The sequence below is a fragment of the Diabrotica virgifera genome, chromosome 5, assembly GCF_917563875.1.
Source record: "Diabrotica virgifera virgifera chromosome 5, PGI_DIABVI_V3a".
NCBI classification, from domain to species: Eukaryota; Metazoa; Arthropoda; class Insecta; order Coleoptera; family Chrysomelidae; genus Diabrotica; species Diabrotica virgifera.
In genome coordinates this window covers 112,130,148-112,149,120 of record NC_065447.1, presented here as the reverse complement: position 1 = coordinate 112,149,120, position 18,973 = coordinate 112,130,148, and the positions used below count along the sequence as shown (strand labels likewise).

Genomic DNA, 18,973 nt, shown 5'->3' with positions numbered 1-18,973 from the left:
GCTGATGAATATAAAATAAATGCACGACGTATTTTTTACATAATTCCTACCTACTTGCTTGAGATGTTATAATAAATTAAAATAAAATAACTTTTGAGGAAGAGTGTACCGTATCGCCAAACCGAGCGTTTACGTCTTCCCTCTCTTACTCTCCGAATGCGTTCTCTGTCCCTTCTCTGCGCCGACGGCTAGGATTCCGAAACCTTTTCCTATATTTGACAAATAGTAGGTCTAATGCTTTTTAGTGCAGTGAGTAATTTTTTGTCCGGTCAGCTGATTTGAATTGTACAACACGAGCTCTTTTGTTTAATCATTTTCCCTATATACTAATTCTTCATAAACATAATTTTAAATTAAAATATTTATGTTTATAATTCTGGATGCTTAAAAATTAATCAGATCAGTCTGATAAACAATAGAATGTTTTTTATGCTGACCGATATGATACATTCTGATTTATGGTCAAAATCGGAAAGTTTAAAATATTATTAAAAGACAAAAAATATTTTAAGTGGAATAATTTAAAATGATTATTAAGCAGACAGAAATAATTGTATCAGAATCATTTATTCAATGTAAGTTGCTCATAATTTAAAAAAATATTTAAAAAAATCCCAGGAAACCTCTAAGAATTCCCGGGAATCAGTATTTCCATTCTCTACTGATTTCCCGGGAAATTTGTCCCGGGAATTTCCCGGAAATGGAGCACTAGTCGTTATTTTACCTTCGTTTTACTCACAAATTGAGTACTAGGAATCAAAATTTGTTTGATCTTTACCTAGATAAATTGACGTATTGTGGAATGCATATCGTAGATTCCCCATGTCTATCCATATCTTAAACTCTCTTTCTTTTACCTTCGTTTTACTCACAAATTGAATACTAGGAATCAAAATTCGTTTGATCTTTACCTAGATAAATTCTGCCGTGCTTGAAAACGCCGTATCTGCAAAAATGTTTACTTCTTTCTAACCCAAATGTGCATATCTATCTTATTTGCTTACTAAAAATGACGTAAGTTAAGCCAAAACACATTAAACACACCGAATCTTCTGCCGTATTCTGTGTAAATGTATACGAATTCTTAAACAAAAATCAATTCTACTCGAATGTGATGTCTCTGTAGATACGGCGTTTTGGCTAAGCACGGCAGAATTGACGTGTTGTGGAATGCATATCGTAGATTCCCCATGACTATCCATTTGTCTTAAATCTTATAGTTCTCCGGTTCATTAGATTTCTCGTTGCTGTTAATTTTTAATAAGTTGGCAGACCTACAATGTCTGATATATTTTTTTACTAAAACCACATATATGTTTAATGGGCAGTTATAAGACGCGTTCCAAGTGACATGAAAACCGTCCTTCGTACTGCCCTCGTCATGCGCATTATAAAAAATGCGTTCCAAGCAAACATGAACGATGATTTGTATCGTACACTGTGTTGTTCCAAGCGATCCATGTACCGTTTCGAAATCGGTAACTGAACGGTCCTTTTGATACATGCCTTCAAGCAGAAACTATTTGTACTGACTTGCGCAGTTAGGATTGTTTTCATTTTTACTGGGCACTGCTATAGATCAGGCTGATGATTCAATAATAGAATAATCCACAATCCACGCTATTAATACCTGTGAATCTTGATTTTCGTTTAAATAATTATTAATTCTTTTTTTTTCAAGTTATTCCTAAAAATTATCTTGGATAATTTATTATTTTTTTTTTCATAGAAGACAGTTATGTTATGTCAAATATCGAAAAATCTGATGACAATTTTTAAGCTGAAATGATAAATTTCATAAAGAAATGATAATGTCTAACCATCTAGCAAACTACAAGTGATACTCGTACTGAAAATGGTTCCGGCGCAACTCGAACTTGAAATGGTACACAAATGCGTTCCAAGAGGGTTACGTACCGGTAATCGGTTCGGGATCGAAAGAAAACCGTTCAAGGGCGATTCTGCGCATTAAAACAGTCCAATCGATTTCGTGACGGTTCAAGGGATCGTACAAATGTGTCGTCTTGGAACGAACCTATAATAGTTAGAGATACACATGACAGTATTGTTGCTGATCGAAAGCAAGGTGCCTTAACCGTAGTAACTACCGAAATATGGCGTTTGAAAGAAGAACTTTCAGTAAATCCTAATAAAACGAATGGTTTTATTAAAAACACAGAAACAAAATTGTACGAAAGCCTCAAAAAAAAATAAAGGAAGAATGAAAATTTGCGGATACGTAGATAAAAGTATCTATTATTATATAAGAAAAAGTTTACATTTCTACATCCCTTTCATATTACAAAAATTGGGAAATTACCCCTTCTCGGGGGAGAAAAAATATACATTCAAAATAAGCCCGGAATTGAATAAAATGACTAATTCTAAGTAACTTTTGTTCTATAGAGTTGTTTCACTAAGTCAATACTTGTCGAGTTATTTGCGAGTGAATTATGTTCCTTTTTAATAAAAAAAACATGTTTTTGGACAGTTTTCGCAAATAACACCAAAAGTAAGTATTTTATCGAAAAAAATATTCTTAGCAAAAATATAGCTTATAAAACAGTGAAAAAATGGTGTACGTATGAAGTCTGTACCAGTAGAAGCAGAGAGCAGAGTAATTGTCTCAGAGTAAATCAGAGTAAACAGTCTGTAATTAAAACTAGGTTCGTATTCGTCAAATTCGAAATCGAATATTTCAACGTGAAATAACCAAAAAACGAAGCACTTTTCGGGGAAAACTCTTCACAACTTTTTTAAAGGTTTATTTTTGTTTTTTAAAAATTTTTTTAACATTAAAAGTAAATGAGGTACGTTTAAAATATTGTTGGTCCCTTTTATTTTTGGGCAAAAAGAATCGCGAAAACCACCCTCTAATTAGCATTCTAAATAAAGTTAATCGTTACTGCTTCACGTTACTTGACTTATAGCCCGGGAGGTAGTGTCAAATTTAACCGGAGCATTTTAGCATGGCTGTTTTCGTTTTATTTAGATAGGTGTTCCAAAGCTTTTTAACAAATGATGTGTTGATGTGAAGCCCCGAGCTTGCCCAACTCGGGGATTTTAGGTAAGAAAGGGTAAAATATGAAACTTAATGGAAAAACGCTACAACTTATATGTAAAATATTTATCTCCGTGACTTACGTGTATAATAGCCAAGAATACGTAGCTACTGGCTTTCACCCAGACGACTCAGGTTCAATTCCTGGCCCTGAAAATCGTTGTTTTTAAAATTGACATTTTGATTTAAAAAATAATTACTTTTTGATAATACCACGTTTTTATTATTTATACGACACAGTATAAAAAAGTCTGTATGTCTTTTATAGAATCGTAAACTTTGCATTTGATCATGTATATACAGCTGACGCTTTTTTCTTACAATCTAAAATTCATAAATTAATGACTTATAATACTTTTTAAATCTTTTTCAAACTACATAGTTCAATATTTTTTTATTATTAACTAGCTGACCCGGCAAACATCGCACCGCCTTAGACCTAAAAAATTATGTTTAAAAGTTAAATAAGTTCAAAAATATTTTTTTATTATTAACTAGCTGACCCGGCAAACTTTGCACCGTCTTAGAACTAAAAAATAATGTTTAAATGTTAAATACCTACAAATTATCAGAAAGCCAAAAAACTCAAAAATATTGCGTATACTTTTTTCTAATAATAGTATATTGTACAACAAGAGAGAAAAAAAACATATTTCTCACGAGCGCAGAAGTTTGTTGGCACGAGCCGAGGTACGAGGCGAGTGCACCAAATCAAGCGAGGGAGAAATATGTCGTTTTCTCACGTGTTCTACACTGTACTTTTTCTATGGATGCGTTTTTGTCAAAAGTTCAAACGTTAAAATTAAATAATTTAGGTGCTTTTATGTAGATTATTTGTCAAAATTGAAATAAAATACATATTAGTATACATAATATGTAGGTATTTAATATTCTTAATATTTATATACTTTTATTTATTTAAAATTATAGTTACCAGTTATATTTGAACAGTTTTGAAAGGTAATTCCTGGTAAGTTTTGATTTGACACATTTTATTTGACAAAAATATTTGTGTTTGTATTGTGCATGTTACCATGGAAACCGCGATTCTACGTATGGAACCCGTGAGAAAAAATATTTCTCACTGCAATGGCCGACTTTTCTCACAGCCTGAGAAATTGTTCGTTTTGAATGTATGTAAGTAGTGAGAGAAGTTGCACATTGTATAGCATCCATCCATCAAGCAGGCCATCGAAATTTGTAAATCTAAGAATCCTTTCCATTCGCAAATTAATTTCGTTAAGAAAGATACTTTAGAACAGGGGTGGGCAAAGTGCGGCCCTCGGGCCGCATGCGGCCCTTTATACATTTTTTTGCGGCCCGCGGAGAAAAGTGAATTATTTATTTGAAAATTTTTTTAATTAGTGCTAATATTAATAAATAAATATAGATAATGCAGCTATTAATTAACAATTTCTCAGCGGGTGATTTTTCCGCAATTTTTCAACATAAAGCTGGCAATTATTTGGGTTTCCAACAGATTTGTCGGCTCCCTGAATGAAATCCACGAAATTTCAACAAATGGAAACGATATTTTTGAAGTAGTCTGGGACTGTTTGGAAAACTTTAAATTAACGCTGTAACCTAGTAAGTGTAACAACTGACGGAGCACCAAATTTAAGAGGAACAAATATTGTAATGTTGAGAAAACTTAAAGGTTACGTCCATGAACAATTTTCAGAACATTAGTTATTATTTTTCACTGCTTAATCCATGAGCAGGTATTGTGCAAAAATGTTTTGCAAGTAGTTAACGCCAACGTCATTTAAATTATAACTAATATTGTTAATTATTCGTTCAAAGAGAACAAAAACAATGAAGGGAATCTAAGATTTTTCAAATTTATAACTTTGTTTATTTTGATTTAAATGACGCGTGTTGCATATTACGTATGATGCGTGTTTGTATCTATTTAAGCACGGAATTTCGCTTCAAATATTTAAGTAACTAATAGCAATGTGAAAATATAATCCAGAAAATAAATTTAATTTCAAACTTAAATTGTGGCTTATTCCCAAATAAAATAGTAAATTGCATAAGATGTCACAAGGAAATAGCTTCAGAACAGTATTAGGGAAAAAAGAAATAGGTTCAAAAATAAAATAAAAATGAATAAATATATTGATACACATATATTTGAGGGAAATACCATTCTTAATTAAGTGCGAATGCTTTTTACTTTTATTATTTTAAATAAAAGTACATAAATCAATAAATAAATAAATAAACTTCAAAAATACTCTCTAAAATTTTAAGCTTTACCGGAGTAAAATTACCGGAAGTAAAGCATGTTTAACATCCCTACCTTCGACTCGTTTTGCAGTAGCTTGAGCGTAGTGAGAAACGTTCAACAGCTGTTCCCGTCGCTTTTGTAAATTACTCTACGATTAAAAAAACCAAAAAGTCAAACCAAACGCGTTTTTCGCAAAACTGCTTTTTTCAAAGGCGGTGGACATTGTAACTCAAAAACTACCTACTTGACAGATCCACCTGAAATTTTTCATAGATTTCCTTTGGACATTTCTTGAGGTAACTCTATCGAGATATGTTTTGGTTAACAATAATAAATAGGTTGATTTTCACCCTTTTTACAAAAATTTCCTTATTTTGACTGGTATTTTGAGTGATATCAAAAACTCAAAAATCGTTAAAACTAGAAAACTCAACAGCGTTACCTTGAGAAATTCATAAGCTAATAAAATAGTTTTGAATTTTTTGTTTCATATGATCTATTGACGAGTTCTACTGCAAAATCCATTTTTTCTTGGAGCTGCGTGTAGAAATTTGCCACCGTTGGCCTATTTCTTAATATTTGGTCTTGAATTTATTTTAAATAACCTTTGAATTGTACTGAATATGTTTGTTTAATTTAACCATGCCCCCCACCCGTAAACAAAATTGGTAAAAAGTTAAAAAATCGAACATGTTAAGGTAACAAATATTGCGGCCCTCGGTAATAGACCAAAAATATTTTGTGGCCCTTACTAAAAAAAGTTTGCCTACCCCTGCTTTAGAACCATCTATAAATCTGGATCCTTTGACTCCACCAAGAGATAGATTAACCAATAACTCTAATAGTCGGTATCTTCTAGCCAGATTAAGGGAACCGGATATCTTAAAAGCCATTAAACTTCATCTTGCTTATCTACACGACCAACCTGCTTCTGTATTTTGCGATGGATTTACGAACACAAGCGTTAAACTGTTTTTGGCTTCCGAAGGGCTTCCTACCAACACGGAAGATCTACGAAAAATTCTTCTAGAATTTAACGAAGTCTATGGAATTGGTCCAGATGAGGTGGAAGCTGATCTTGCTGCTTTTAGGTCCTTTCTCGCTTCTGAAAGAATTATCCATTTACAAAAATCAAGGGAATGTCACCAAAATTACTATTCCGCTGTGTCTCCTAAACGAAATTTTTAAACATCACGACGTGTTCTGAGGGACTAGAATCCTCAAATTATTTTAGTGATAACAACTTTAGCATGTTTCTGATTAATATTCGTTCTATAAGATATAAAACTTATGAATTATTTCTATTTCTAGAGGAATTAGGGTTTCCTCCGATAGTTGCGGTTACTGAGCACTGGCTTGAAGTCAACGAGCCTTTTTTTGTAGAAAAATATTCCACTATTGCTAAGTACGATCGTCAAAGTTCAGCGCATGGAGGTACCCTGATTCTTTCTACAAATAATGATTTTTCTCTGGTAACAAAATATGATTTTCTATTAAGCGAAGCATTCTTTGAGTTTTCCTTAGTTTACAGTAAGAACTTTAATCTTTATATTATTTGCATTTATAGATCACCTGACTCTTCCGTGGAACTATTTTTTCAGAACCTGCTTAATTTGTTAGATGACCTGCCCCATAAAAGCAGAAACATTTTATGCGGGGACTTTAACATTAATTATGCTGCTGCTTGTGCTACACAAATATCCCTAGTCAACATATTTGAATCGTATGGTCTAACAATGCACATTGATTCTCCTACAAGGATTACAAAAACTTCATCTACCATAATTGACTATATTGTCTCAGACTTCTCACCCCGTGATGTCTGCGCTACAACTGTTAATGCGGGACTATCTGATCATGAAGCGGTTTATACGAAGTTTACCATCTTTAGCAAGCACTCTTCGAAAACTCGATGTTTAGGCAGGATTTTTTCCGCTCGGAATTTTCGTAAATTCCAAAATTTATGCTTAACCTCTGAGTGGCCCTTTCCTTCTATGAACGTCGATAATAATTTCAGTGACTTGTTGAATAAGCTTGTCTGTATCTTTAATAAAGCATTTCCTTTAATCACAATTAAGCCAAAACATCACAAACCCTGGACTACCAAAGGTGTCCGCATATCAGCCAAAAATATGCGTTCACTACTGTACATCAAGAAATTTACTACCAACGTCTCTGTTACTGAATATATCACCAAGTACAGGGCAATCTATTTAAAACATAAAATCAGCTAAAAAATTGTACTATCAAAATCGTCTGAGAAGCTCTAAAAGTGTTGCAAAAGAAACTTGGTCCATAATAAACGATCTTCGTAATAAAACTCACACAGCTCAAACATTTTCCCTTCCAGACCCAGAAAATCTAAATGAATACTTTGTTAATGTGAGTAAAAATATAACATCAACTATTGTGTCACAACAAGATCCCATTTCCTATCTCCCTAATTCAGGAAAGGTCTCGAATTCATTCTATATAAGACCGGTTGATAAATCTGAACTGATTCAGACAATCAATAATATCAAAAGCAAATCTTCCTGTAGTACCGATGGACTATCCATAAAAATTTTCTCAAATCTCCCAGACAGTGTGTTGGGAGTCCTTATCTCTCTAATTAATGATTCTTTTGAGAAAGGTAAATTTCCAGAGTGCCTAAAGACGGCCATCATTATTCCTCTTCATAAGGGTGGTGAAAAATCAAATGCCTGCAACTATAGACCTATTGCATTACTACCGGTACTCTCCAAAATTATTGAGAAACTCATAAAAGCCCGACTTATGTCCTTTCTCGTTGATAACAATATTTTATCACAAAATCAGTTCGGCTTTTTAAATAATAAATGTACCACAGATGCCATGTTTTCTGTACTACATGAGGTTTATCAAGCATTAAACAATAATCTGCACACTGCCACTGTTTTTTGTGATTATGCCAAAGCTTTTGATTGTGTGAATCACGACATTTTGATAAAAAAACTAGATTTCTACGGAATTCGAGGTATTTCTTCGAACTGGTTTCAATCTTACTTGGATAATAGGAAACAACTGGTTAGAGCAAATGATACAGACTCTAGTCTCAAAAATGTTGTATGTGGGGTACCACAAGGTTGACTATTGGGTCCTCTACTTTTCCTTATCTTTATTAATGACATCACTAGCTTAAAAATCGATGGAAAAGTTTTTCTTTTTGCTGATGATACCAGTATCACTTGGAGCAACTCAAATATCGCAACTCTTCATGCTACTATAACTTCTGATCTACTTACAATAAAATCTTGGTCCGATTCAAATTTACTCTCTTTTAACGTAGATAAAACAGTAGCATTGTCCTATAAAGGAGCTCTTCAACCCTTACCTCTTCATAACAGCCAGATCAGTATCGTTGATTCTGTAAAGTTTCTTGGTATTTTTTTAGATAGCAATCTGAAATGGTCCCTTCATATTGATGTGTTAAGCAAGAAACTATCCTCAGCTTGCTTTGCAATAAGATCTGTTTCGAAGGAAATGAATTTAGCCTCTTCCAAAATAACATATTTTTCTTTGTTCGAGTCACATCTTCGATATGGTCTCCCTTTTTGGGGTTCTGGTGCGGCTGCCCAAACTGATGTTATTTTTAAATTACAAAAAAGAGCAATAAGATATCTGTTTGGCCTCAGAAGAACAACACATTGCAGAAGCTACTTCAAAGATCACAGGATTCTAACACTACCTTCTTTATATATTTTAGAAACTGTTTGCTTAATTCGTAAACATCTACATGTCTTTCCAGCAAGACCTAGACATGACTATTCCACCAGAAATTCTACCTTTGACATCTATTTACCGATCCCGTCCAGTGAGTTAGTAAAGAAATCTATATTATATTCTGCAAAAAAACTTTACAACCATCTCCCTCTACAACTTAAATCTGCAACATCTTTCCCCACGTTCCGTAAAATGACTAAAGCCTATTTATCTGAAAGACCATATTATTCAACAGCAGAGTTTCTTAACCAATAACTAAGAAAGTACAGTATTCTTATTTATAAGTATAATCTTAATCTATATTTGAGTGTCATATGCAGCAGCTTAACTTAACTTATTAAATTTCTTAAGGTAGAATATGCAATTTGCAAATTTTTTTTTTAAATTTTGCAATAGATTGTTACTGTTTTTTTTTGTTTCTCTTCATTATTTTTATTTATATAGACGATTTATATCATTTTAGTAAATTGTATTTGTTATTTGTTATTGTTCTTATTTATGATTCTTGTAAGCTTTGTCTATAAAATTGTTAAATTTTTCATGACAATAAAGCATATTTCTATTCTCTATTCTATCAATTGAAAAAATTAGTATATTGCACAACAAGAGAGAAAAAAGACAGATTTCTCACGAGCGCAGAAGTTTGTTGGCACGAGGCGAGGGCCGCAAATCAAGCGAGGGAGAAATATGTCATTTTCTCATGTGTTGTACACTGTACTTTTTCTATGGATGCGGTTTTGTCAAGAGTTCAAACTTCAAAATTAAATAATTTAGGTGCTTTTAGGTATATTATATGCATAATTTGAAATAAAATACATATACATGTAGGTATTTAATTTAATATTCTTAAAATTTATATACCTTATTTTTTTAAATTTTAATAAACATATTTTTGAACAGTTTTGAAAGATAATTCCTGGTAAGTTTTGCTTTAACACATTTATTTAACAACATTAATTGTGTTTGTATTGTGCATGTTACCATGGAAACGGTGATCATAGTATGGAAGACCGTAGGAAAACCCGTGAGAAAAAATATTTCTCACTGCAATTGCTGATTTTTCTCACTGCGTGAGGAATTGTTCGTTTTGAATGTATGTAAGTAGTGAGAGAAGTTGCATATTGTATAGCACCCATAGAAAAACAATATTGTTTTTGTGGTGTCTGCGTAAAAAATAATGATTACTTAGATTGGTCGTATTAACTCAGAAACCTTCCCGGGTTCATGTACAACAACTTTGCTTGAGGTGGTCATATGATCAAATGCATAGTTTACGATTCGATAAGAGGCATACAGACAAACGTTCATTTCTATGTATCTTAAAGAACAAGGAAATATTTAGATTAATAAGGGGTTGGTGATAGAAAACTGAAAAATAAGGCTCAAAAAAAAATAAAAAAGACCGTCGGGGGGGGGGAACCCCCTTTTTCACTTAGATTGGTCGTACTAACTAAGGAAGCTTCAGGGGATTATGTACAACTTTGTTTATTAAGGAGGTCAATCATAATAATATTATGAAATTATCATATTATGATCAAATGCATAGTTTACGATTCTATAAAAGACATACAGACTTTTTTATATTGTGTCGTATAAATAATAAAAACGTGGTATTATCAAAAAATAATTATTTTTCAAATCAAAATGTCAATTTTAAAAACAAAAAAGATTTTCAGGGCCAGAAATTGAACCCGAGTCGTCTGGGTGAAAGCCAGTAGTTAGGTATCTTGGCTTGTATACACGTAAGTCACGGAGATAAATATTTGATATATAAGTTGTAGCGTTTTTCCATCAAGTTTCACATTTTACTTTTCTAGCCTAAAATCCCCGGTTTTGGGCCAGCTGACACATCATTTGTTAATAAGCTTTGGAACACCTAACTAAATAAAAAGAAAACAGCCATGCTAAAATGCTCCGGTTAAATTTGACACTACCTCCCGGACTATTATGTATTGTTTATATGATCTATAAGTTTCATTGGTTCAAAGTGCTCATTTTTGAATTTTTTTTTAATTTCTTTTTATTTTCAAAATAACTTAAAAATTATTAGTAATACCAAAAATCTCAAAGAATAATAAAATGTACGTTTTGCTTTTCTGAATATTTTGGTTTTTTTCCTGTTGGACAAAAATTGGTTATGCTATGGCTGTTCAAAATTTGCATACACTCGTGATTTGTGACTCGTTCAAACCATTTTAACTACAGCCTTGTCAAAAATAAGCACTTTGAACCGATGTAACTTACAGATCATATAAAGAATACATAAGCAAAGTAACTTATGAAGCGGTAACGATTAATAATTTTATTTGGGATGCTAATCCCAGGATGCTAATAAAGGGTCCAACATTTTGAGCGTAACTCACTTTTTCAATGTTAGAAGTTTTTTTTAATAAAAATAAACCTTTTTTAAGCACTAAAAAAAGTTGTGATGAGTTTTCCTCGAAATTTGATGATTTTTCCAATTTTTTTTACCACAAAAAAGGCACCAATTTTATTTTGAGCGTAACTTGCTTACTTTTGATGCTAGAAACTCTTTAAAAAAAAACAAAAATAACCTTTTTTTATAAACTTCTAATGAGTGTTCCCCAAAAATTGCTTCATTTTTTTGGTTATTTCACGTTGAAATATTGGATTTGGACGAATAATAATCTACATTTCATTAGCTACAACTCTGCTTCTACTGAGTCTACAGACTTCATACATACACCATTTTTTTCACTTTTTCCGTTATTTCCGAAAAACCGTCCAATAACATGTTTTTTTTGTTAAAAATGGACATATTCAGTCGCAAATCTCGAAAAGTATTGACTTAGTGAAAAAAACTCTATAGAATAAAAGTTGCTTAGAATTGGTAATTTTATCCAATTCCGGACTTATTTGAATGTATATTTTTTCACCCCTAAGAAGGGGTAATTTCCCAATATTTGTAAAATGGAGGGGGTGTAGAATTGTAAACTTCTTCTTATATAATAATAGACAATTTCAACTACCTATTCCCAAATTTTCATCCATCCTTTGTTTTTTTTGGGTCAGATTGTTCTTTGATCGGGCTAGAAACTTTTAATTCACAAATAGAAGGAAATTAACAATTAATTCTGTGACGACGAATCTGACACCACTATCATTCTCAGTCAAACTTACATGAAATTCTCACCTCGCGAATATCGCTACTAAATCAACAAGGTCTCTTTGGACGTACTGTGGGCTTTGTGGCAAAACATGGGATCTGAAACTTAAAATGTTAGTTATTTGGACTGCGATACGAATAGCGGAGTCGTAAATAGTGCAAATTCTCGTTTATGTAGGAATAATCATTAAAAGCTTTTGGTCATGCTCGCCTCACATTAGTAATGATGAACACCGAGAGAGGGCCAGTAATACTTAGGGAACGCTATCCAAGTTACACCATAAGTATGCAAACTAATTTTACATCTCTTCTGGGAGATCTTGCAAATAATGTTGGTTTTGTGCTTTCACAGCAGTTTCAAAAGAATTTTGACGGTTATATTATATACGAGCATTATTTTTATTGATATTAGAGAGCATCCATACAGCGCTTGTCTGAAATGTCTTCACAATCTTTGTTGTTCATGTAAGAGTTCGTTGTTGTTGTCAATCAGATGCCAATTGACATCTAAGTCAGCAGCCACTTCACTTAAAGACCACTTTTCTATTCTTTTTCTCATGAGGATCTTTCAGTGCGTCACAGTTTTTCGATTTTTTTCTAACGCATTAAATTGTATATGACAGAAAAAAAGGCACGTCGGAGATTACAGACATTTATAACATTTATTCTAGTTGTCGATAGACGGCGCTATAATCGAAAAAAATTATTTATGAATTATATAATATATCTACGAATATAATCTGTACAATTTATGACTATACAAATCAAAGAAAATATCATTTTATAAATGCAATAAACACAAATGATTTGTTTTTATGCCAAATTGCAAATAAAATGTGACAACTATCAGATTTAACTAAAATATCATGTTAGAATAAGTGTGTATTATCACGGACTTACCTTTTTTTCTATCATTTTTGACGCACTGAAAAATGCTCATGAAAAGGACTATACCAATTTTGCTATTTCATTCGACACTTGAGGCAGATCTAAATGCTGCAGTATTTTTGAAAAATAATTGTTTATTTATAATTTGTTAATTGTTTTTAAGAACTGAGAAATTTGAACGCTGAAAACGATTATGACGCAAAATCTAAATGGCATGATTAAAATTACGCTTTCACATTTAGGTTTCGTCAACTGTGCACTACTAAGACTTTTAAGTTCTGTCCATAAGTTTCTACTGAGCTTTTTGTAATAAATTTATTCTCCATGCACTGCTAATATTCATTTAACCGCCTCCTTTAGTTCTATAATATTTGTGAGTTACTTCCTGTTTTTGGATATTCTCCAAAGTTAAGATTCGCCTTTAACCTTCCGATGACCAACCTTTTTTTGTTACACGGATGACCAATGGGGGGGGGGGAAAGACCCCTAGGTCAAAAATGACAATTAAAAAAAAAATGAAGTGTTTTTTTTTGTCGACGTCATAAGCGTAAAACTACTTGGAATTACACATAATAGACGGTATTTTACTAAACATCAACTTCAGAATATATTTTTTATTCGTAAAATATAGGGAATTTTTTTTATTTCAAAATATGAGGATATCTAGAATGATATTAAAGTCAAATAAAAAAATAATGAGTTAAAAATTGAAAATACTTTTGAATTTATTAAAGAAAAACATACGCTGGGGTCACAATTTCCCCCGCTTGGTCATCCGAAGGTTAACATATTTTAATAATATATAACTATTCTTACAATTTTGCTTTAATGTCTGTACATTGTATTATTCATAACGTTTTTAGTGAACTATTCTACGTTAGGAATCATTTACCTGTTCCAGAAATTAATCCAGATAGTTACGAATTGGAAATAGACATTGAAGGAAAAAATAAAGTAACCGTTTTTACGTTGGAGCAATTGAAAAAAATGCCAAAGCATACCATTACTGCTACTATCATGTGCGCCGGTAATAGACGAAGTGAAATGATACAGGTAAAGATATTTAATAATATCCGGTAAATAAAATTTTATAAATTTAGTAGGCATCTTATATTTCGATTAAGTCTGTGATGAAATGAAGAAAATTGATATCGTATTGAGATGACATCTGAGACTAAAATCTGATTTGTTCCATTTGAGTCTGATGTGACGTGAGTATAACGTTTTGTGTGCAGCAAGCTTCATTGCATATTTCTATGATGTGTATCATTAAACGTACAGCTGCGGTCACTGATAATTTACAGCTTCATATTTACATTTTATTTTGATTGTAATCAACCTATTCTGTGTCGCCACTGGTAATTAACGTCACATTGACGTATAAAGTGCGTTTAAACAAGGCAAAAATTCAAAAAATCCCCTACTAGATACATATTTAACAAAATTAAATTAGCGTGCAAAGGGTGTAAATTATTCACTGGCCGCAGCTGTACATAGACATGCGGAATCTACACTTTAACGTCGACTCAGTATGGCCAAGTATGGAGAAGCTGTAAGGTTTTCCAGGGCGCAGGCGTTCGAATCGGCAACATGCGCAATACTTTTTGAGTTTGTAGTGGATATCGAACAAGCATCATTCAGCATCAAAGGCGGATACAATCACTTCTCAGCTAACTGGGCAGCTTCACGTACTATATTCAATGAACACTATTTGCTGTACGTTCAATAATTAACAGATATGTTTTTAATTTGGAATAAATTGCGCAAAATAACTCCTTTTGCAAACTAGTAAAACTTTATTGTTAATAAGATGTTTAACGGGGATTCTTTACGATTCATCGATATTCATTCACCCTTAACAGATTTTATTAATTCTAGATTCATAATATCTTTACTTTTAATTATTTCCGATTTCCCTGTATTCTCTACTATTCTGGAAGTACGAAAACACTGTGTGATAATGACAACGGGTTACTGTTTTACTAGGACCTGTTAAAACAGATCTTCATGATAAAGTTGGAAAACCAATGAAGATTTTAATAATAATACAATAAATAAATAATTTCTTTGTGAGAAACTAAAACTGATTGTAAACTTATAATATGTAGTAGTTATTATAAATGACATGTTTTATTTCAGGTTAGACCTGTCAAAGGTTTAAATTGGGGAGCAGCAGCTATCGGCAACGCTACTTGGAGTGGTGTATATTTACGTGATGTTTTGTTACTTGCTGGTATGGACGAGAATGATCAAAAATATAAACATGTTCAGGTATCTGCAGTTTCTTTTTTCCCATTACATTATATATCTTAATATTAATACATTGCATACTTATAAAAATAGTGTCATAACTCAAGAAATTTTCATTTACGGCCACATCTTAATTGTGATACAAATGGTTCGTACAGTATAAATACCGTTGCACGCCATCCACGTCACAGCAAGTGATGTCACATGATACCAACATAGAATATTTAAGTTATAGGTCTGTTCGTTCTTAGAATCGTTTAGCCAAGTACACCGGAATTACAGCCATAGAAAGAATATTTGAAGATTTATATGTTATTAATGTAAACTTAAAGAAACATACCATAACTTGTTTCATTTAATTTGCATAAATGGATAAATAAAAGAAATATGAAAAAAATTTTTTTAAGAAACGCTTTTCTTTAGTTACGAGTGCCTAAAATTAAAAATATTATAAAAAATCAACTAAAAAACAAAAAATAAAAAAAACTGAAAAAATCTAACACATTCGTTAAAGAAAAGCGTGGCGCATCTTCATCGAATAAACGGTTTTGGCCCCACGATTTTCTTTAACGAATGTGTTAGATTTTTTCAATTTTTTTTTTTTTTATTTTTTGCTTTTTAGTTGATTTTTTATAATATTTTTAATTTTAGGCACTTGTAACTAAAGAAAAGCGTTTCTTAAAAAAATTTTTTTCATATTTTTTTTATTTTTTACTTTTTAGTCTTACACTTTTCAAACATTAAAATATATCGTCATGTTTATTAAATTATGTATAAAACATATGATGTAGGTACAAACATGAAAAGTAGTCGGAATCGGCAAAAAATTTGAAACTTTATTGCATAACGTAAACAATTAACGTAAAAAGTGAAATTATGTATAGCTCATATAATTAGCTACAATTTGTAAAAGTTTCAAATTTCTTCATTGTAAAAAACTTTTACATTTTCCTTTAAATTTAATCATTGATTTTAATCATTTTCCGTTAAAATCGTTTTTTTATTTAGACAATTAATAAACATAAACAATTTTTTTATTGACTATTCGTGTATTGTTTCCGCGAATCCATATGTCTGCAAATTTTTAGTCATTTGCATTGAGCAAAAGGCAGTCAAATTAACGTCCAAAGATTTGACCCAAACGATTGAACTAAAGAAATGCGTTTAATTAATACGCCAAAACGAATGCGTTAATGTTAATTGTAGCACAAAACCTCTCTACCGGTGGTTTTTCTAAGACTACGATAAAAACAGGAATTTTTTTAATTCGATGTTTGGTTGACGATGGCTTAGTGTGAAAACCTCATATCTCATTGTACAGAAAATTTTACATGAGTGACTTTAAACTGAATTTCTGCATACTCTAACCCAAAATATATATGAAAAATGTATGTGTAATGCTCTAAACATAATCAAAAATATGTAAACATAGTTTTTTTGTTTTAAGTTATAATATGCAGAATAGACCAGTAAGGATCTGTTTTTAGGTGGACGTGAGAGGTGGCATTCAGATTTTTGCGGATAAAGTAAGGTGATAGCTTCGATAATAATAATTAATTTATGCTCCTTCTTAAATATGCCCGGAACATTAATAAAAAAAATAAAATATTTAAAAATTTAAAAAAATTTCGTTTTTTTTTTTACTTTTTTTGCTTATATCTTTAAAACGATTCATTTTGGAACAAAGTCGTATAGTCATCGTATAATAAAACAAAGATAATTGAATTTTCTATCAGATGCGATTGGTTAACAATATCTTAATTTATCACCCTTGCTGCAAAATAGCAATAAATATAAAATAAGAGAGCAAAACAAGCCTGTCCTGATTCAATGATTTTCCATCACTTAGGTTACACTTGGAACCTTCCTAATTCGCTTAGAAAATTTTTGTAATGTGCTAAAACCGTACACCAAATTTCATTAAAATTGACTTACTAGATTTTGAATAATAATTTTGCAATCTAAACTTTTTTTAAAAAATTAAAATTTTTTAAAATCTTGCACAACAATAACTAGAACATACAAAGATTTGTCCATTTTTTTACATATAAAGAAGCACTCCACCTATCTAATGCACTTTACAGAATTGAAATCGGATTGTTTAAGCAGCCTCAGCAATTATAACAGCAAAGTTATAAACAATTTTTTGGCTTATAAACAAATTAGTCCTGTGGTCAGGAGGGGGTGCTACGGGCTCCTTTATTTAGATGGACTTATCCAAGATTTTTATGTATTTTTGACCCGTAGAACACTATTTTTTTGGGTAACAGTTGATCCGGATGCCGATAAGATTGTTATAAACAAAGAACTTGAGGAATTACATAACATCGATTTTTCGCAAAATAAAACATTTTTTTGTATTTCTTGGGTAATTCTAAGCAAAAAATGTTCTTACAAGTTTTTACGTAGGATGCATAGTTTTCGAGATAAACGCAGTGGAACTTTCAAAAATTCGAAAAATTGAAATTTTTGAACGCGAATAACTGTTGATTAAAAAATAAAATAGCAATTATGCTGACAGAATTTGAAAGTCTAAGTCAAATTATACCGGTTTTAATTATTTGCATTTCTAAAAATTAATTTTTTTATTATTAAACAAAGCTATTTGTTTATAAGCCAAAAAATTGTTTATAAGTTTAAAACATTGCTGAGACCCCTTAAATAATCGTATTTTAATTCTGTAAAGTGTATTAGATAGGTAGAGCACCTCTTTATATGTAAAAAAATTAGGCAACTTCTAAATGGTCTACTTTTTGTTCAGAAAGATTTTAAAAAATTTGAACTTTTTTAAAAACATTTAGATTGCAAATTTATTATGCAAAATCTATTAAGTCGATTTTAATGAAATTTGGTACACGGTTTAAGTATGTTAAAACAAATTTCCTAAGCGAATTATTAAGGTTCTAAGTGCCACCAAAGTGGTTAAAAACATTGAATAACAACAGGCGTATTTTGCCCCCTTATTTTGTATTTATTGCTATATTGCAGAAAAGGTAATACCTTAAGACATTTTTGACCAGTTGTATATCATACAAAATTCAATTATCTTTATTTTATTTCTCAACGACCTTGTTCCAAAACGAATCGTTTTAAAGTTATAAGCGAAGAAAGCAGAAAAAAATCGACATTTTTCGAAATTTTTAAATATTTTAATTTTTTTATTAATGTTCCGTGCATATTTGAGAAGAAGCATAAGTCAATTATTATTACTGAAGGTGTCACCTAACTTTATCTGCAAAAATCCGAATGCCACCTCTCACATCCGAAAATAGACGTTTTTTCACAGATCCTTACTGGTCTAAGAAATTAAGTTTAAAGTCTCTCCTGTAAAATTTTCTGTGAAATGAGATACGAGGTTTTCACACTAAGCTATCGTGAAGTTTTGTTTCGTATCATATTGAAATTTGACACGAATAATAGGGGAGCAAAGTATGCTAAATTTGCAGTCACTCGAGCGTTATGGGGACCTATTGGGTTGTGATTATTAGGTCCTAAAACTAAAAAAATTTAAGTAAAATTTTCCATTTTAGTGGGAACTTTCCACTTTTTAATTTAATTTTCCATTTCCAACAATCGTTTTTTCCGATGATAGCGCCATCTATCCATAGCTCGAAAAAATGTCTCGAATAAGTTGCCTATTTTTACGTATAGAATCCAAATCTGCAATAAAAAT

At 31.5% G+C, this 18,973-nt stretch overlaps 1 protein-coding gene across 1 annotated transcript in view; it reads left to right on the top strand.

Moving 5' to 3' along the window:
* The window catches only part of LOC126884299 (sulfite oxidase-like), a 111,674-nt gene that overhangs the window by 52,557 nt on the left and 40,144 nt on the right, over positions 1 to 18,973 (top strand). The window contains exons 5-6 of the mRNA XM_050650239.1: positions 13,914 to 14,103; positions 15,190 to 15,321. Coding sequence (XP_050506196.1) covers positions 13,914 to 14,103; positions 15,190 to 15,321 — 322 coding nt within the window. The remainder of the gene's footprint in view (positions 1 to 13,913; positions 14,104 to 15,189; positions 15,322 to 18,973) is intronic.